This window comes from Botryllus schlosseri, chromosome 3 (genome assembly GCF_051294905.1).
Source record: "Botryllus schlosseri isolate E-star chromosome 3, Bs_hap1, whole genome shotgun sequence".
In the NCBI taxonomy this organism is placed as follows: domain Eukaryota; kingdom Metazoa; phylum Chordata; class Ascidiacea; order Stolidobranchia; family Styelidae; genus Botryllus; species Botryllus schlosseri.
This window is the reverse complement of record NC_137238.1, coordinates 33946655-33966045: the sequence shown is the minus strand read 5'-3', so window position 1 is coordinate 33966045 and position 19391 is coordinate 33946655. Positions and strand designations below refer to the sequence as shown.

Here is a 19391-nt window from a genome sequence, read left to right as displayed (position 1 = left end):
AAACCGTGAGAGCGACCAATCATTTAATTATGGTGCGTTTTACTGAGTTGTTCACATTGTTCACTCACAAATAAATTGACCACAAAAGAAGTGTTCGAAGTTAACAACTTATGTTGTCGTGAACAAGTAGTAAAGTAATTGAATAGTAAAATATATATTTCTGTTCCCTGTTCTTACCTTATCCAAACCTCTTGTTTTATTGAAAATGAATTGAAATATAGTTTACTCAACCATTGGAGTCGATTCGAATCGTATCATATCAATATGTATACATTGGTAATGTATTCCATCTTATCAATTCGTCTCTCTATTCTCTATTTTGGCTGGTAACTATAAACTGAGGCTATGCAATTACTTACGTAGTTCAACAGCTGTACGTATACGTGAGCGATACAGCACCATCTTGCGTGTATATTTATATTCGTTCATCAGTTCAGAATAATGACCACTTAATCTGTATTTCAGACAGCTAGCAAAATGCAATGACATAATCATGCCTCATACTTCGAAAAGGCGACTTGACTTGAATTGTGACTTGACTTGACTTGACACGACTTGACTCGAGTCACCTCCAACATTCAAGTGACTTGACTTGACTCAAGTCACCTTTGAAAATCGATTAACTTGACTTGACTCGAGTCAAAATATGCAATGACTCGTGACTCGAAGGTGGTGACTTGATCCCAACACTGCTAATCTCACCTTGTGTATGATGTTACAGTTAGGCTACGGATATTATTCTAAAGTTTTCGAGTGAGGTATATATTTTGGCTATAAACTAGTCAACTGTGATGGAACATCTTCTGGATATTGGCAAGTCGGGCCATGCCCTCGACCTTCTATCGAAATTTGATGAGTTCAGAATCAATCAACAGAGTATTGCGACTTCATTATAAAAGTGGGAGAAAAGGAGATCTCTGTTCACAAGTGCGTCATTGCCGCAAGTTCTGAGTATTTTGCTAAGATGCTCAATCACGACACAAAAGAGAACATGTTGGGAATGGTTGATTTAAAGCAAGTAGATCCTGAATGTGTGATGACCTGCATTGAAATCATGTACCGGGGACAAGCGTCTTTTCTGATTAGAAAAACGGAAAAACTAATGTATGTGGCGCATTTGTTTGGAATTAATAAGGTATGCGATGCAATGTCGCTTTTCTTGGATCAAAATCTTGACGTGGACTCGTTTTTCGACACCAGAAGTATTGCCGATAAATATTCCTGTCAACAATTACAGCAAGCATGCAGAAGTTTTGCTCGTGATCACTTTCATTCGATCATGAAAACTGCTGATTTCAAGGAACTTGAGTTCGATTTCCTCGAGCATTTGATATCCTCTGAAGATTTGCATGTGTTGGATGTTATTAAGTGCAAAGCGTCATTGATTTGGGTGAATGAGGATCTGGATCGCGCTGATCAACTTTTTGAATTACTGAAGTATATCGACCTGGAGAAAATCCCTGTCTACTATCGTAAATTTTTATCTCAGCAACCAACTGTTGCTAAATCCACCGAATGCATGATGCACATCGTGAAGTCACTACCGGAGAAGTCAGATGTAGAAGCCAGTGATTACAAAGGTGACTGTACTCCGAATATTATAATAGTGAATGAGGATGTTTCTCGTCTTATGTGGTTTGACATGGACAGAGAGTCTTTGACAGAGCAGCGACATTTCAATGCTGAAGTTAGTTTGAGGCCATTTCTCGTGGTAGTTGTGATGGACTGCTACATATATGTCGTTGATGAAAAGTGGGATTTGTACTGTCGTAATTTTCTTGAAAATGATTCACCCTGGAGAAAACTTGAACCTGCATTTCTTGGATACAACACTGTAGTTGCACGTAAGCCCGGTATATTATATTTTTCATATCTTGAGTCTTTGGCCCAATATGACACAATCAATAACAAGTGGTCGAAGCTTCCCAACAAGCAATCCAGATTGTGTTTGTCTGCCTACACTATATCTCAGGATAAACTTCATGTAATTGGTGGTTTTGATGCATATCATACAACCTGTCACGGTGGATATTATTTTCTCTATGGCTCACTCACCACTTGGACTGCTTTGGAGCGCACGTGCACTCATTTCGTGGGCGACGTGGTGAATGTAGCCAGCTTTGTTTTGTTGTTGTTGGTCTGTTCATTTATTGTTTATTTACTGGAGTATTTGGTCTTACCAGGATATTACCAGCAATTTTTCAACGGTATTTTAATAAGATATTCGTCCATTTGGAGTTCTTGTTTCGTACCAGTTGAGAGAGGAGATCCAGAGTCAGCCTACTCCAATCACATTCTTCATAAGTCTCTACTTGGAGACGACAAAGGTTGAAAAATTGAGTGTATTCCATTAACTTCGTTATGGATCCTCCATCTACAGTAAAAGACTTCGATACGCAAGTCAATCTTATTACTTTTGGTCCAAGAAGAGACCCTAATGCCTATAAGGCGATTACAGTCAGAGGCTTCGATATGCAAGTCACTGACAATATTTTGGCCGGTCTAGCAAGGGACTTCCACGCTGCCGATGCCTACTTTACTAAATGTTTGAGTGGAGCTACTCCCCGAACTGTTCTGGCTGCAAAAGACAGTCTTGACGAGACATTTCATCGAGTCAATACCCAGTTGAACAATCTTACTACCGGTATCAAAGACAAGATAACCGAGGGCAGTGTCGATGCCCAATCAATATTGGACAGTATTTCGTCATTTCATGACCTGTGTCTATATACAAAGAATATTGCTGATGGCAAATTCCGTAAACTTATTACTTCTGAAAGTGTAAGTACGTCACTTGACGACTTACAGACATTGTGGACGCATGAGAAAGACAATTTGAAAAGGTTGGAATGGAAACTTTTCAGTGCTCAGTCAAAACTTGAACGGTATAAAGCAATTGTTTCGTCACAATTTGGATCATTAGCTTCTGTGACCAGTCATAAAGGTTGCTGCGGCTTGGATAGTAATGACACTCTCAACAAAGGACTGCCAGTTGGCAATGCTAATAATGATAAACCACTCACAGAAGACTTTCTCAATACTCTGGCCATTCCCACGCAATGTCAAACTTTCGCAACTTGCCCTACTTGCGTTGAAGAATGTTCGTTGTCAGACAAGACATCAAATTTCCAATTCTCAGCCCCCTGTAATGGGTCGGCTGTGAAACCAGTTATTTCATCATGTTACCGATTCTCAGTCCCCTGTAATGGGCCGGCTGTGCAACAAGATTCGCCATTCAGTTTCCGTTACTCAGAAGCCTATAATGGGCCAGCTGTGCCACAAAAAATTTCCTCTGATATTCACTACTCGGCCACCCGTAATGGGCCGGCTGATGCGACCAAATTTAATCGAGGCTTTCACACTTGTGAAATGTCCATTGATAGTTCTACGAACTCTGCAACTGTTACCACTAACAATAGTGAGTTGCTACATTCTGCTCAATACCCTGTTACACCTTCATTCCCTCGAAGTCACCAGGATGAAGCCAGTGTTAATCCAAATTCCAACGATTTCGTTGAATTTGTCAAGAAGAAAACAGCATTGACTCGGTCACCATTTGGTCCGGTCAACAATGAATTTTATTGTTCACTTGAACCCAAAGATGTTGATCTAAGCGTACCGCACAAGAAGTACTCAAAGAATCCGCGCAAAACTGCAATAGAGGTGAATACTACATCTATGGATTCAAGCTCGATGCATCGATATGTCGCTGAAAAGGAGCTACGTTCATCATGTATCCTGTGTCAAGATCTTCATCCTCTCTTCAACTTTGAAGACATCCAAAAGATGCAAGTTCAGCAGCGTCATGGATCCGCAGAAGAGAGTCTGTTACGCCGTAATTGCTTATTCTGTGATCATGATCCCAATTATTACCCATCCACATGTCATTGGAAAATTCATGGATGTGGCTGTGCTCAAAGCACTTTATTACATGACGCATACAAATGTTCGTTATATCCTAAATCGATTGTTGTTGCTGAGAACAACACGGTTACGGCTCTATCTCCTGCAATTGCCGAGATAAGTTGTCTGGTGACACATCTGTCTACACCTTTTGTGATAATCACCTGTCTGGTAGCTTCTACCGGTTTTATTACATGTGCATTCCTTATCACTGGGGCTACCAACTGCCTGTGTACTTTCTTTTTCCTAAACCAATTGGTTATCAGTGGTGAACCGCTGACTTATTTAATGAATACCGCTGCCATCCTTCCCCGCCAGCCTAAATTTGTGCCCATATCCGTTAAAGGAATCGGGTAAAGCACAGGCATCAACTTGAATGATGTATTAGCTACTTGTCACTTTCCTGTGATTGAAAATCTACCCCCAAGCGCAGACATTGTTGCACAATGCACATGCACATTATGCACAATGATACCTGAAGGACGTGTCCAATGTCCACCCAATTGTTGATGTAAATGATTTTTACTGTATTATTGGTAACAAGTTCTTATGTGTTACCTGGATTACGAAGTCAGCAGTTACTTCATGATAACTTGGCCACTCTTTTATGGGTTGTGACAAAACCCTTCGAACAAATTAGGTGTATTCCACTGAGGTTAATTTCCTTGATTGCAATAACAAGACTTCTGTTATTGTTGAAAATGTCATGAGACACTATTTCTTCTGCATTTAATGTCAATTTTACTAATCCTAATTGTCAATTCACTTCTAATTCATCGCTCATTGGGGCATTATGTCGATTTTGAATACTTGAATGTCCATGGGCAGCAGATCTGACTTAGATGACTTCTCACATCTTTGGAGACACTTGTGCTCCTGATATTGCACAATTTTGTGTTCGCATAATAATTGCCTGCGACGTACTTATGTCGATAAGGCAACCCTTTATTGTATCCTAATCATGCTTCGTGACTGTAATGGCTTGGTCAGGAGAGTCAGGTTTTGTACTGTAAGTAGAACCTACGAACATAATATTCGTAAGTTCATATTCGTACAACCACCCTGTGTATTTTTACATTTTGTTAACATTCATTACCACCGCTCATCAGTTATTGTGACTCCATGTAATTGCTTTGGCAGTTTACAGTTCGTCACAGGGCCGGCTATGTCACGGTGGATATTATTTTCTCTATGGCTCACTCACCACTTGGACTGCTTTGGAGCGCACGTGCACTCATTTCGTGAGCGACGTGGTGAAAGTAGCCAGCTTTGTTTTGTTGTTGTTGGTCTGTTCATTTATTGTTTATTTACTGGAGTATTTGGTCTTACCAGGATATTACCAGCAATTTTTCAACGGTATTTTAATAAGATATTCGTCCATTTGGAGTTCTTGTTTCGTACCAGTTGAGAGAGGAGATCCAGAGTCAGCCTACTCCAATCACATTCTTCATAAGTCTCTACTTGGAGATGACACAACCTTTGCGCTGGATGTGGAATGTTTCAACTTTTCAACGTCTACTTGGACAGTTGGACCATCATTACCCGTTGAGAGAGCTATGGCAAGTGCATGTTCATATAATAAGGCCATCTACCTTGTTGGTGGAAGAACTGTGAACTATAAGTATGTCAACGACATTTTTCTGCTACCCAGTGATGAAAGTATTTGGACGATAATTCCAGTACAAGGACCCGAATTGGAGGGTTCAAATTTAAGTACTTATTGCATTGGCGGAAAGATATACGTATGTGATGGATCCCATGGTGAAATGATGCCGAGTCGCTGCAAAAGTATCCTCGAGTTCAATCCCAAAACTAATTTGTTGAGGACTGTGATGGACTTGAATAGCCATGACTTGAATATGCATGAATTCTATGCAGAGGCAATTATCTTGTAACGCCACAAAACGTTAACGGATCAAATTCTAAAATTCGTGATTTTGCATATAGCTTGCCCCTGATTTTGTATACAACTTGCGAGAAAGCATGGCTCCTGCCTTCAGTTTTCCGTCCGTTATCTGTGATTTTGTAAACTGGTGTGGATGGCTCTTCCTCCATTCTTTGATTCACTATCCGTAAGCCCATATGATTTTAACTATTTAACCCTTCATTTCGCATTACTCTTGATTTGGTAGTTTTGGACTCGCGTGATATTTTGAGCCCATCAAAATGTTACTCTGTATGAACAAACATACCAAAAGCTCAGATTAAATGTCCGGAAGGTTTTCAATATTTGTTTCGTTCGCCACAGCAAATGATCGGTTACATCGCTGATCTTGCAGTACGTGGGTTTGGATTCCTTTTTTGCTGGCTTCTCCTAAAATTCAGCTGTTTGCAAACAAGAACTAATGATGGCCTTGAGTACTGCATTTATGATTTAGGATTGATTTCGTTGTAGCGTTTTTGCATTTCTCGTACCGTCACATACCTGGTCAGTATGGCTGAGCGAAATTTAGTCCTTGAATGATCCCATTCTGAATCGAGCGCCTGTCATTCTGAATCGAGCATCAGGCGCTGAGTCGAGTATTCAAGTATCATTGATAATTATATCACAGCAGTATGAATGACGTGAAAAATTGAAATATGTACATTTCTTGCGACTGCAAAAATACAATGCCAGCTCTACATCACATCAAAGACGGTATTTTTCTACCATGCCTGTTTCATTGCACTTTTTGGCAGTGGTGTGAGTTGATCATGATCGTGACTTCATAAATATCTCACATCCACTATTAAAACTATAATTCCTGCTGATAAATTACTCATAGGGGCTAGGAACACGTAATTTCAGTGCCGGAAGCAATTTTATCTTCAACTCGACTCAAATCAATATAATTAATACTCGATTACGATTTGAGTACTCCAATCATTGTGTTCAGCCGTTATTTTCAGTGCTAGCCAAATTTTATTCAAATTTCTCTATTTTGGATCAACTGTGTATTCCTGAATTTTATTACATACCGCACAACAAGGCATTGACATTTCTTAGATTTCATCAATCACAGAATGTGCATTGCTCTGTAGGTTTTCATTTGTGCAACTAATAGTATCTACCGTGACCCGATCACTCATGTTCAAATTTATAAAGCCTTAAGATATTGTTTTCCGCTGACATCTTTGAATATACTTTCTCTCGTATTCAATTGTAAGGAAAATGATGAAAGTATTGTTGAAATATACTGTCCAAGCTATTTTCAATTTCGATTCTGGCCAATATTCGTATACCTTCAAGACCAAACTCGTTCTTGCACACGACTGTACTGACCATGTGTATGATTTTTCAGAATCGGAATTTGGTGTCCTATCTCAAAGTTTTAGAATTAGCTACATATTTTGGGTTGACTCGGAACTAGTCGACTGTGATGGAGCATCTTCTGGACCTGCATTGAAATCATGTATACACTGGACAAGCTTCTTTTCTGATTCGAAAAAACGGAAAAACTAATGTTTGTGGCGCAATTGTTTGGAATTAATGGAGTATGCGATGCCATTTCACTTTTTCTGGAGAAAGATCTTGACATATTGCTGATAAGTATTTTTGTCAACAATTACAGCAAGAATGCAGAAATTTTGCTCGCGATCACTTTCATTTGATCATGAAAACGGCCTATGTCAAAGAACTTGAGTTCGATTTCATGGAGTATTTGTTTCCTCTGAAGATTTGAATGTGTTGGATGTTATCAAGTGCAAAGCCTCTATGATTTGGTTCAACGACAACTTGGATCGTTCCAATCAACTTTATGATGTAATGAACCTGGATGCAACCTTTCATTTAACCAAAAATGTTCTTTGAATCGGCATATGCGTATTCATCTGGATATGAAAGATTTCATATGTCGAAAGTGTGGTCAAGCGTTCGTTCAAAAACATTCCCCGAGGCAACATATCAAGAGCCATTTGAACGTGAAAGATTATGGGTGTGAAATATGCGGCAAGTTATTCGTCAGAAGTTCCTGTTCGAGGAACCACATGCAGGTCCATTTTAACACAAAGTAACTTTTGAGTATGGAAGGATTACCTTGTTATATTTACACTTCAATTTAACGGAATTGAACCGGAATTGGGATGTCATGGGGAATCTATATGCATGTCTATAATAAATATGCTGGATAATATTTTTTGGTCATCTACTTCACTTCTGATTTAGAATATGCCAATTTGCATGCAATTTGCAAGTTGGATGTCATTGTTTTACATAACGGTTTTAACTTATAGGTAAGGCGTAGTCTTGATGTCGTAAACCAAATCAACATGAATTCTGTATTGTCGTAGTTTTACAGTTGTAGAATATTTTGAGTTTGTGTGGACTGTGGAATGTAGTACTTTTTTCAATACTCAAATAGTCCTAGGTTTAGGTTACTTGTGCTATCACTCCTCGCTGACGATGAGTACATTTTCTCATATATCCTTGCGTTAGGAATTTGATGATATCGTTGCATGAATATGCTACAACTAGACTCACCACGTGTATGATCTTAAAGTTACAGATATTATTCTAAAGCTTTTGATCTAGCTATATATTTTGGTTATACACTCACTGGTCAACGGTGATGGAACATCTTCTGAATATTGGCAAGACGGGTCATGCTCTCGACCTTCTATCGAAATTTGACGAGTTCAGAATCAATCAACAGTATTGCGACTTCATTATCAAAGTGGGAGAAAAAGAGTTCCACGTTCACAAGTGCGTCATTGCCGCAAGCTCTGAGTATTTTGCTAAGATGCTCAATCACGACACAAAAGAGAACATGTTGGGAATGGTTGATTTGAAGCATGTAGATCCCGAATGTGTGATGACCTGCATTGAAATCATGTACACTGGACAAGCTTCTTTTCTGATTCGAAAAACGGAAAAACTAATGTATGTGGTGCATTTGTTTGGAATTGATAAAGTATGCGATGCAATGTCGCTTTTCCTGGAGAAAAATCTTGATGTAGACTCGTTTTTTGATTCCATGTATATTGCTGATAAGTATTTTTGTCAACAATTACAGCAAGCATGTAGAGATTTTGCTCTCTATCACTTTCATTTGATCATGAAAACGGACGATTTCATTGAACTTGAATTCGATTTCCTGGAGTATTTGATTTCCTCCGAAGATTTGAATGTGTTGGATGTTGTCAAGTGCAAAGCGTCAATGATTTGGGTCAATGACAACTTGGATCGCGCCGATCAACTTTTTGATTTACTGAAGCACATCGACCTGGAAAAAATTCCTGCCTACTATCGTAAATTTTTATCTCAGCAACCAGCTGTTGCCAAATCCACCGAATGCATGACGTACATCATGAAGTCACTACCTGAGAAATCAGATGTAGAAGCCAGTGATTACAAAGGAGACTGTACTCCTAATATTATAATGGCGAATGAGGAAGTTTCTCGTCTTATGTGGTTTGACATGGACAAAAAGTCTTTAACAGAGCGACGGCATTTCCATTATAAAGATAGTATGAGAGATTTCAACGCAGTAGTTGTGATGGACTGCTACATATACGTCATTGATGACAATTCTCATTTGTACCGACGTAATTTTCTTGAAAGTGATTCGCCCTGGAGAAAACTTGAGAGTGCATACCCTAGCTACTTTTGTGTAGTTGCACGTACACTAGATAAATTTTATTTAGCAAATGATTCTATGATGGAGCCTTTTGCCCAATATGACACAATCAATAACAAGTGGTCGAAGCTTCCCAACAAGCAATCCATTGTGCATTCGTCTTCTTGCACTATATCTCATGATAAACTTCATGCAGTTGGTGGTTTTCATTCATATGTGGGAGACTTTGCTCTGGATGTGGAATGTTTCAATTTTTCAACATCTACTTGGTTAGCTGGACCATCATTACCAGTTGAGAGAGCTTATGCAAGTGCATGTACACATAATAAGACCATCTACCTTCTTGGTGGAATAACTGTGAACTATGAGTATGTCAACGACATTCTTCTGCTACCCAGTGATGAAAGTATTTGGACGATCATTCCAGTACAAGAACCCAAATTGAAGCGGGTAAATTCAAGTACTTATTGTATCGGCGGAAAGATATACATATGTGGTGGATCCTATGATGATATGCTGCCGTGCCATAGTATCCTCGAGTTCAATCCCATAAGTAATTTTCTGAGTACGTTGATAGGCCTGGATAATGGTGACTTGGCATCTCTGAATCAAGAAATCCATGCCGCGGCAATTATCTTGTGACACCACAAAACGTCAACGAATCAAATATTGAAATTCGTTATTTTGCATATAGATTGCCCCTGACACTGTATACATCATGCGAGAAAGCATGGCTGTTTCCTTTAGTTCTCTGTCAGTTAACTGTGGTTTTGTTATACGTTGCATTTCATTACTTTAGAAGAATGCGTGGACTTTTTCTTGGACTTCATCAAAACCCAAAATGCAGTCGGCTATGCACGCTTCAATTTGTGCTAACAATGATATCTTCTCTGACCCGATGTATAAGATCAATTATGTTCAATTATTCATGCATTTAAAACATGAAATGTATTCTCCATCTCTGTTTAATTGGTGTATAAATCAAGTTTGTAGAGCCCCAAAAATATTTACCCTCGCTGGCATGTACGAAAAGGCCTACTTTCCTCTTTTATCCATTTGCCACTAATACGACGAAATTGTTGGATAAATATTCTGTCCAATATATTTTTCATTTCAATACCTGTCGATGTTAATATTCCTTCATGACCAAACTCATCTTTGCATACAACAGTATTTGCGGACCCCTTTTGGACTGTCACGGACCTTCGCGGACCCCCTCAAGTTTTCATTGAAAATTAGCTTAATCATCGTGCAACCGTCATCTCTCTTGTACAAATACTAATTGTAGGCTAGTGATAAACAGCCCCAATATGAATTTTCTCGGAAATAACGTCACACGGACGCGATATGTATAAAAATTGAGGAGACATTTATTATTTCGAAGCGAATTTAGCAGCTGTAACGGTTGTCGTGAAAACCCGCGTCTTCGATTTGATATGAACGAGTGCCGATCGAAAATCCATTCCCAAAAAGATAGGCTATATTGGGGGAGAATGTCATATTAACGTGTAACGCGTCCGACGACAGCTTTTGGTGTGATTTTTTAATGAACAACAGATCACTTCCAGCCTAGTCATTTCTATCTAGCATCTCATCTTGAAGTTATTCAGTGGTCATATCGCTGGAGAAAATGGATTTCGCGGCGAGGTTACGATTCCTTCATTGGGACAGATTAGGAAAGAAAGTCAGGAATTTCTATTTCAAACGACTGTTTACTAATTTGCTGAGACTGACGAATCCAGAATTTTTGCAAAGATTTCGAAGTTGCCCTGTTTGACATGTCCAACATTTCCGCTAGCCCCAACAAAACATCTCTAAACAACAATATGTTTGCATAGACAGGCTATTAGCAATTTGACAATGACAATTAGTTTGCACAGTCGGATATTTCATCTCAGACGACCATTGTAATGATGAAAGTCCTAATGTTTTAGCAATCATTAAGCGAAACTGTCTCACACCACTAATTTAAAAAAATAAAAATTAGGTTATCAATCATTTTACAAACTTTGAGGTTTCGCGGACCCCCTGAAAATGCTTTGCTGACCCCCGGTTAATAACCACTGATCTAAGGTGTTGTCACACTACGTGCATGATTGCCTTACATCACTATCTGTAAGCCTTGCTACAACTGCTGAGACTTCTGTTTGGTGCCATATATTTATAAACAATGTACTTTCGTAAGATAAATGCCCTTCTTCATGGAAATTAAAATTTGGTTACGGTATCCGATAGCAGTGGTATCACGATATTCGTTTGCATCATCGTGAAATCAGAATAATAAATATTCTTCATCTGAAGTTGGAGATTGTGATTTTATGTAATGTTTTTACTTTCCCAGTAGCGGGATTTTTTCTTCGATTTTATTGCAACCAAAAATGTGCTTGGCTCTGTAATATTGAATTTGTGCATCTAATTCTGTCTCCTGTCACATAAGCCCCAGGATATCACTCTTTGCTGACATGCATGATTACATTATGTTTCCTACCAAATGTTAGTAATGTGATGATATCATTGCATAAATGTATTACAACTATACTCACCATGTGTATGTTGTTACATATAGAGATAATTTTCTAAATTTCTGAGTGAACTATATATTTTGGCTGTAAACCGGTCAACTGTGATGGAACATCATCTGAATGTTGAGAAGGCGGATCATGCCCTCGACATTCTATCAAAATTTGACGAGTTCAGAAGTAACAGAAGTGACTTCATTATCAAAGCCTGGAAAAAGGAGATCGCTGTCTACAAGTGCGTCATCGCCGTAAGTTCTGAATATTTTGCCACCTATGCTCAATCATGACACGAAAGAGAACCAGCTGGGAACGGTTACGATAAAGCATTCAGATCCTGAATGCGTGATGACATGCATTGAAATGATATACACTGGACAAGCTTCCTCCATTATAAAAAAAAACAGAAAAACTAATGTATGTGGCACTTTTGATTTCTCGCACTGTAAGTCTATTTTTGACATTATCTTTATTCACGATATCCCTTTAAATCAGGGGTAACCAACACCCGGACCGATTGGTGATACTTTGCAGCCTGCGGCACGATTAGACATTCCGGAAGAAGGCTTAAGAACGCATTTTTAATTGATGAAATTAATATCAGTCACAAAATATTGTTGTTGTTCAAAATAAGGTAATCTATTGTTCCCAACATCACTCTTCCTCACCTGAAACGGCTTCAGCGATGGCAACAGCCTCCTTTGACATGCAATGGCCCAGATACTGCCAAGACTGAGATGCTTAGAACATCAATCTCCACCTTTACGTGGAGATAGTCTAACAGTGTTCCAGCTATGGTGTCAGATTTATCTAGCCCCAACGCTGATTTTTAGTCGGTGAAAAGTGATACCAGGTATCATTTTCAGCTCGTAGTTTAAAATAGACTGAAAGTGATGATCATGATATCATTTTGTTAACAGAGGTGTACTAACGTAAAGCCCAATTTTTCTTGTAATTGAATTGTCACGGACCGCGACCGCTGCAGAATTGGAAAAGTGGCCCTAGACCAATTTGAGTTTGATACTCCGGCTCCTACGTGCGGGCGCAAGCAACTTGATACGCAAAAATGCAACAAGCTGAAGACGCAGAGCGCTTAGAGATGCCTTGTCAAGTTTGTGGTGAATTGTTCCACGGAAAGTTTGCTTTCGAAGAACATCTACTGATTCATTCAACTGTGAGATGCCACAAGTGTGAAGTTTGTGGTGAATCCTTTACCGAAAACAGTGATTTGACAGAACATCTGCTAATTCATTCCGGCGTAGACGCTTACATCTGTGAAACTTGCGGATTGTCCTTCAGGCAAAGTGTTGATTTCGGAAAACATATGCTGTTCCATTACGGTACGAAAAAGTTTACGTGTGAACTTTGCGGCAAAGTATTGATGACAAAGAGAAGCCTGAGATGCCACATTATGAGCCATTTTAGCGTGAAAAATATAAAATGTGAAATTTGTGGAAAATCATTCCAGACGAAGAAAGTACTAAAAGTACATATGACCAGCCATATTTGCGGGAGAAATCGTGAGTGTGAAATTTGTGCAAAATCCTTCTGCACGAAAGCAACATTGAGGGCACATATGCGAATCCACTTGGCCATAAAACGATTCGAGTGTGATGTTTGTGGCAAGACTTTCTGCAATCCACGCAATTTAAGACTGCATAGGCTGACACACACCGATGTGAAAAAATTCCACTGCAAGATATGCAACTTATCATTTCACCGACTTGATGCCCGAAACCATCATATACTACTCCATCTCAATGTTAAAAAAGTCAAAAAAGTCACTTGTGAAGTATGTGGAAAATCATTCAAACGAGACGAGATTTTAAAAAAACACATGCTCATTCATTTCTGTGATTACGAGTGCATGATATGCGGCAAATTGTACAGCACAATGGAATCTTTGGAACTACACACTCGTACTGTCCATGTATGTGCGAAAAATTTTCCGTGTACAATATGCGGGAAATCATTCTCTCACAATGCGCCCTTGGAACGCCACTCGATCATCCATTCCGGTGTAAAAGATTTCAAGTGTGAAGGATGTGGCAAATCGTTCAACCAAAAGTGTTCGTTGAATCGACATATGCTGATCCATTTGAATATTAAAAATTTCAAGTGCAAAACATGTGGTTATGCTTTCGTCCAGAAGAATTCTCTGAAGCAACACATGAAAATCCATCTTGGTGTGAAAGATTTTGAGTGTGAAATATGCGGGAAGTCGTTCAACCGTAGAACTTCTTTGAAAAACCACATGCACATCCATTTTCATACAAAATAATTGAAATTGAAAATATGAAGTTTGAAATGATGGTTTACTCCGCCAAACATGAATCTGAATTGTCATTCCTTCACTGGCATGTACTGCTATTAGGGCTTTCAGATTAAGATTTATGGTCTGGGAATCGATGACTCTAATGCCTTCTTTTAAGCATGTGCACTAGGGTTGTTCAAATATAACTTTTTTCTCAAATTGTACTGGCTACTTAATAAAATAGTTAGGTTACTTAACCTAATTTAAGCCTACACGCCAAATTTCGTTCAATTCCAGCCAGTAGCCACACCGGTATGGGAGGGGAAAGTTTAGAGTTATTATTAGGGCAAGTTTTTGTTGCAGGTAAATCCGTGGAAAGTTGCATTTATTTTTCCACAAAAGCTGCACTAAAAGACCACATTTTGCTCGGTTGAATTGAAAAAAATACCCGTAAGAGCGTTGCTTCAGTGCTGATTTACGGTATTTCAGTCGGATTTGGCCGTGTATTTCACCAAAATCAAAAATACTTTCGTGAACAATTGAAATAGTTTTATAAAGTTGCATTAAAAAATGGACAAAAGTTGCACTATAGGATTCTTTCAAACAGCTACATGCCTTACGAGTATTTAGGAACCTGCCGGAAGCTGTGAAAAAGTTGCAAAGACTTTCCTGAGTTATTATATAAAAATAAATTATTTATTAATTGGAATTTTCTCTTCACCCATAACATTGTTCGGTTTTCCATAGAAACCATGTTCACCAAATTTTATTCAATTCAAACCAGTTGAAGCGGAGTTATTGCCGTCGATAAATTTGGATTACCAATAAAGCAGTATTTACGGTGGCCAATTCTTCAATTATTTATTATGAAAGTGCCCACTGTAAATACTATTTTATTCAAATCCAAATTTTTCGACGGAAATAACTCCGCGTCCACTGGTTGGAATTGAACTAAATCTGGTTAACATTGTATCTATAGACAACCTAACACCTTCGTGGAGGAAATAAAAAAAATTCAATTTTCTTTTGATTTATTTTTATATGACTAGAAACTTTCTTCTCCTGTAGCAAAGCGGCTACTGACTGGAATTGAACCAAAATTTTATGTGTATGCTTGAATAATCTAACCCAACAATTGTATCAAGTAGCCAGTACAATTTCAGAAAGAAAAGTCATTTATGAACACCTCAAAAGTTCAAATTGAATGCAATGCTCGAGTAGGCTATCTGAATATTGTTAACATATCACCCTTTTAAAATGAGTGATATTGTATATTGCTTCACTCTGATTTCGCATAAGCTACATCTTGCAAGAAAGCATGGCCTTCAGTTCTCTGCCCATTATCTGTGGTTTAGATGAACTATATGTATGATTACATGACTGCCTAATATCCATGCGTTATATCACCTGTTTGTAAGCCTAGCTTGTGTGATGTTTCAAGTCAACATGCTACAGTTGTAACAGAGACAGCAACTCAAAGTAAATATCTGACCGGTTATCAATATTTGCTTCTTTAGCCAGAGAGGTTAAGTGGTTACAATGGCTTCCCTCATAAATCCCACAACTGACAATTTATTAGCACCACCTTGAAGTCTGAATAATTTTTAGTCGCCATTTGAGGTTGAAAATGGTGATTTTTATGTAATATTTATAATTTTTCTGTAACGTCACATGCCTTTTAAGAGCTAGCCCACTTTTATGCCATCTTTCTGTATCATTGTACTGGTCAGTGTTTTATTGCTTTCGTAAATCCAAGAAGGGATATTTTCTTGCCCTTTGCTGACATCCAAATTGTGCTTATATCTTTAACATTCAATTTGTGCATCTTATTCCAACTTCTGTCACCTAAGCCCAAGCATATCGCTTCTCGCTGACATTAGGGATTACATTTTCTTTACTATCCTTATGTTATGAATATAATGATATCGTTGCATAAATGTCCTAAAATGATCTAGTCACCATGTGTATGATGTTACAGTTTCAGATATTATTCTCAAGTTTTTTAGTGAACTATATATTTTGGCTATAAACTGGTCAACTGTAATGAAACATCTTCTGAGTATTGGCAAGTCGGGTCATGCCCTCGACATTCTATCGAAATTTGACGAGTTCAGAATCAATCATCAGTATTGTGACTTCGTTATCAAAGCGGGAGAAAAAAAGACCTCCGTTCACAAGTGCGTCATTGCCGCAAGTTCTGAGTATTTTGCTAAGATGCTCAATCACGACACAAAAGAGAACATGTTGGGAATGGTTGATTTGAAGCATGTAGATCCTGAATGTGTGATGACCTGTATTGAAATCATGTACACTGGACAAGCCTCGTTTCTGATTCGAAATACGGAAAAACTAATGTATGTGGCGCAATTATTTGGACTTGATAAAGTATGCGATGCAATGTCACTTTTTCTGGTGGAAAATCTGGACATAGTCTCGTTTTTCGATACGAGGTATATTGCTGAGAAGTATTTCTGTCAGCAATTACAGCAAGCATCCAGGAGTTTTGCTTGCGATCACTTTCATTCGATCATGAAAACATCCTATTTCAAGGAACTTGAGTTTGATTTCCTGGAGGATTTAATTTCCTTAGAAGATTTGCATGTGTTGGATATTATTAAATGCAAAGCGTCAATGATTTGGGTCAATGACGACTTAGATCGTGCCGATCAACTTTTTGATTTACTGAAGCACATCGACCTGGAAAAAATCCCCGTCTCCTATCGTAAATTTTTTTTCTCAGCAACCAACTGTTGCCAAATCCACCGAATGCATGATGCACATCATGAAGTCACTACCTGCGAGATCAGATGTAGAAGCCAGTGATTACAAAGGTGACTGCACTCCTGCCATTATAATGACGAATGGAAAAGTTAAACGTTTTATGTGGTTTGACATGGACAGAAAGTCTTTGACCGAGCAGCGGCATTTCAATTATAAAGATAGTATGACACGATTTAACGCAATAGTTGTGATGGACTGCTACATATATGTCATTGATAATAATTCTGATTTGTACCGTCGTAATCTTCTTGAATATGATTCACCCTGGATAAAACTTGAACGTCCATTACCAGAATTTCGATACGGTGAAGTAGTTGCACGTAAATCAGGGAAATTTTATTTAGCAAGTGATAATGGGATCGAGTCTTTGTCCCAATATGACACAATCAATAACAAGTGGTCGAAGCTTCCTAACAAGCAATCCATTGTGGATTCGTCTGCCTTCACTATATCTATGGTTAAGCTTTACGCAATTGGTGGTTTTGATATATTCTCATCAAAATTTGTGCTGGATGTGGAGTGTTTTAACTTCTCAGCATCTACTTGGTCACATGGACCATCATTGCCAGTTCAGAGAAATCATGCAAGTGCATGTACATTCAATAAGGACATCTACCTTCTTGGCGGAAAAACTGTGAACTGTATGTATGCAACCGACATTCTTTTGCTACCCAGTGATGAATGTATGTGGACGATAATTCCAGTTCAAAAGCCTTGATGGAAGCGAATGGATTTCAAAACTCATTGTATTCTCGGAAAGATGTACATATGTGGTGGATACAATGATGAAATGCTCTGCGATGATATCCTCGAGTTCAATCCAAAAACTAATTTGTTGAGTACGTTGATAGACTTCCATAGTCATGACCCGGAATATCTGAACAATAGAATCCATGCATCAGCAATCATCTTGTGATGCCACAAAACGCTAACGGATCAAATATGAAAATTAGTGATTTTGCACACATCTTGCGTTTGCTTTTGTATACATCTTGCGAGAAAGCATGGCTCTTTTCTTTAGTTTTTTGTCCGTTACCCGTTGTGTTATAAAACTGTGTTATTGACGCATTCTCACTATCTGTAAGCCCAGCTGATTCAGACTTCGTGTTCCTTCCTCTCCAATTTCCCTCGATTTTATAGTGTTGCGCCCTCGTGTTACTTTGAGCCAAACAAATTGGTACTGAGTGGGATAAAAATAGACAAAAAGCATAATTTAAATGCCTGGTAGGTTTTCAATATTTTTTACGGTCTCTACAGCAAGTCATTGGTTACACGGCTGATCTTACAGAATGTGGATCTGGATTACTCTTCTGCTGGCTTTCTCCAAAATCCAGCCGCTGGCAACAAAACCAATGATTGTCCGAAGCACTGCATTTGAGGTTTGAGGTAGGGTTTCAACCAAATCACAAGGTTCCGAGTCACAAGTCAATCTCACTCTTATAGTTTTGACTCGAGTCAAGTCGAGTCGTTTCCAATTCACGATCGAGTCAAGTCCGAGGCCAATACAGCTGGTAAAGGGTCAAGTCAGAGTTATAGTGTTGTGACTTGAGTCCAAGCCATTATGTTCAGTTTTCAGTATGTCTGCTTCAACCTACTTTTGCAACTCTGCTGGTGTGATATAGAATGGCTTACATTCATAACATAGTAATTTTCTTCAGTTTTAACAGTTTGTGACCCTATTTCTCGAGTATCGGGACTGATAGACGAAATACCAATAATGTGGTAACTTTCTTCTTCTTCTTTGTTGCAATGATATGTCTGTCTTGTCAGTCCTAGTCGCAAGCCATATGACTTGGTTCGAGTCATGCACATACAAGTCGAGGCTACAAAAAAAATTGAGTCGAGTGATTTTACCCATTTGAAAAAATGATTCGAGTACAGTCAAGTCACCAAAAATCGCGACTTGGGTCGGTCTTGACTCAAATCATGACTCAAGTCATTACAACAGTGGTTTAGGGTTTATTTCGATGTAGTGTTTTTGCATTCCTCATGTCACATGCCTTGTCAGTAGGGCTTGGCAAATTTCGATACCTGAATGATAAGATCCTAAATCGAGTATTAGACGTCAAGTCGAGTATTCCAGTATCATCGATAATGATGTCACAGCAGTATGAATGGTGTGAAAAGTTATAATATTCACGCTTCTTGCGACCGCAATAATACAATGCCAGTTCTACATCACAATAAAGATTATGTGGTATTTTTTCTAGCATGCCTTTTTCATTGCACATTTTAACAATGGTGTGGATTGATCATCACTTCACGGATATCTCATATCCATTATTAACACTATAATTCCCGTTGATAAATTACTCATAGTAGCCAGGAACTCGTAACTTCAGTACCTGGAAACAACTTAATCTCACTACTCGTCTTTATTCG

General features: G+C 38.6%; 2 protein-coding genes across 2 annotated transcripts; both read left to right on the top strand.

The window, feature by feature from the left end:
* The first annotated feature begins 733 nt into the window (after positions 1-733).
* On the top strand, positions 734-7186 carry LOC145435113 (kelch-like protein 6). The gene has a single exon (XM_080312385.1). It carries the CDS (start codon positions 965-967, stop codon positions 2330-2332), a length of 1368 nt encoding a protein of 455 aa, XP_080168511.1. The 5' UTR covers positions 734-964; the 3' UTR covers positions 2333-7186.
* A 1240-nt stretch (positions 7187-8426) lies between these two features.
* On the top strand, positions 8427-12895 carry LOC145435108 (kelch-like protein 23). Its single transcript, XM_080312381.1, has one exon. It carries the CDS (start codon positions 8451-8453, stop codon positions 10098-10100), a length of 1650 nt encoding a protein of 549 aa, XP_080168507.1. The 5' UTR covers positions 8427-8450; the 3' UTR covers positions 10101-12895.
* The last annotated feature ends 6496 nt before the right edge of the window (positions 12896-19391 follow it).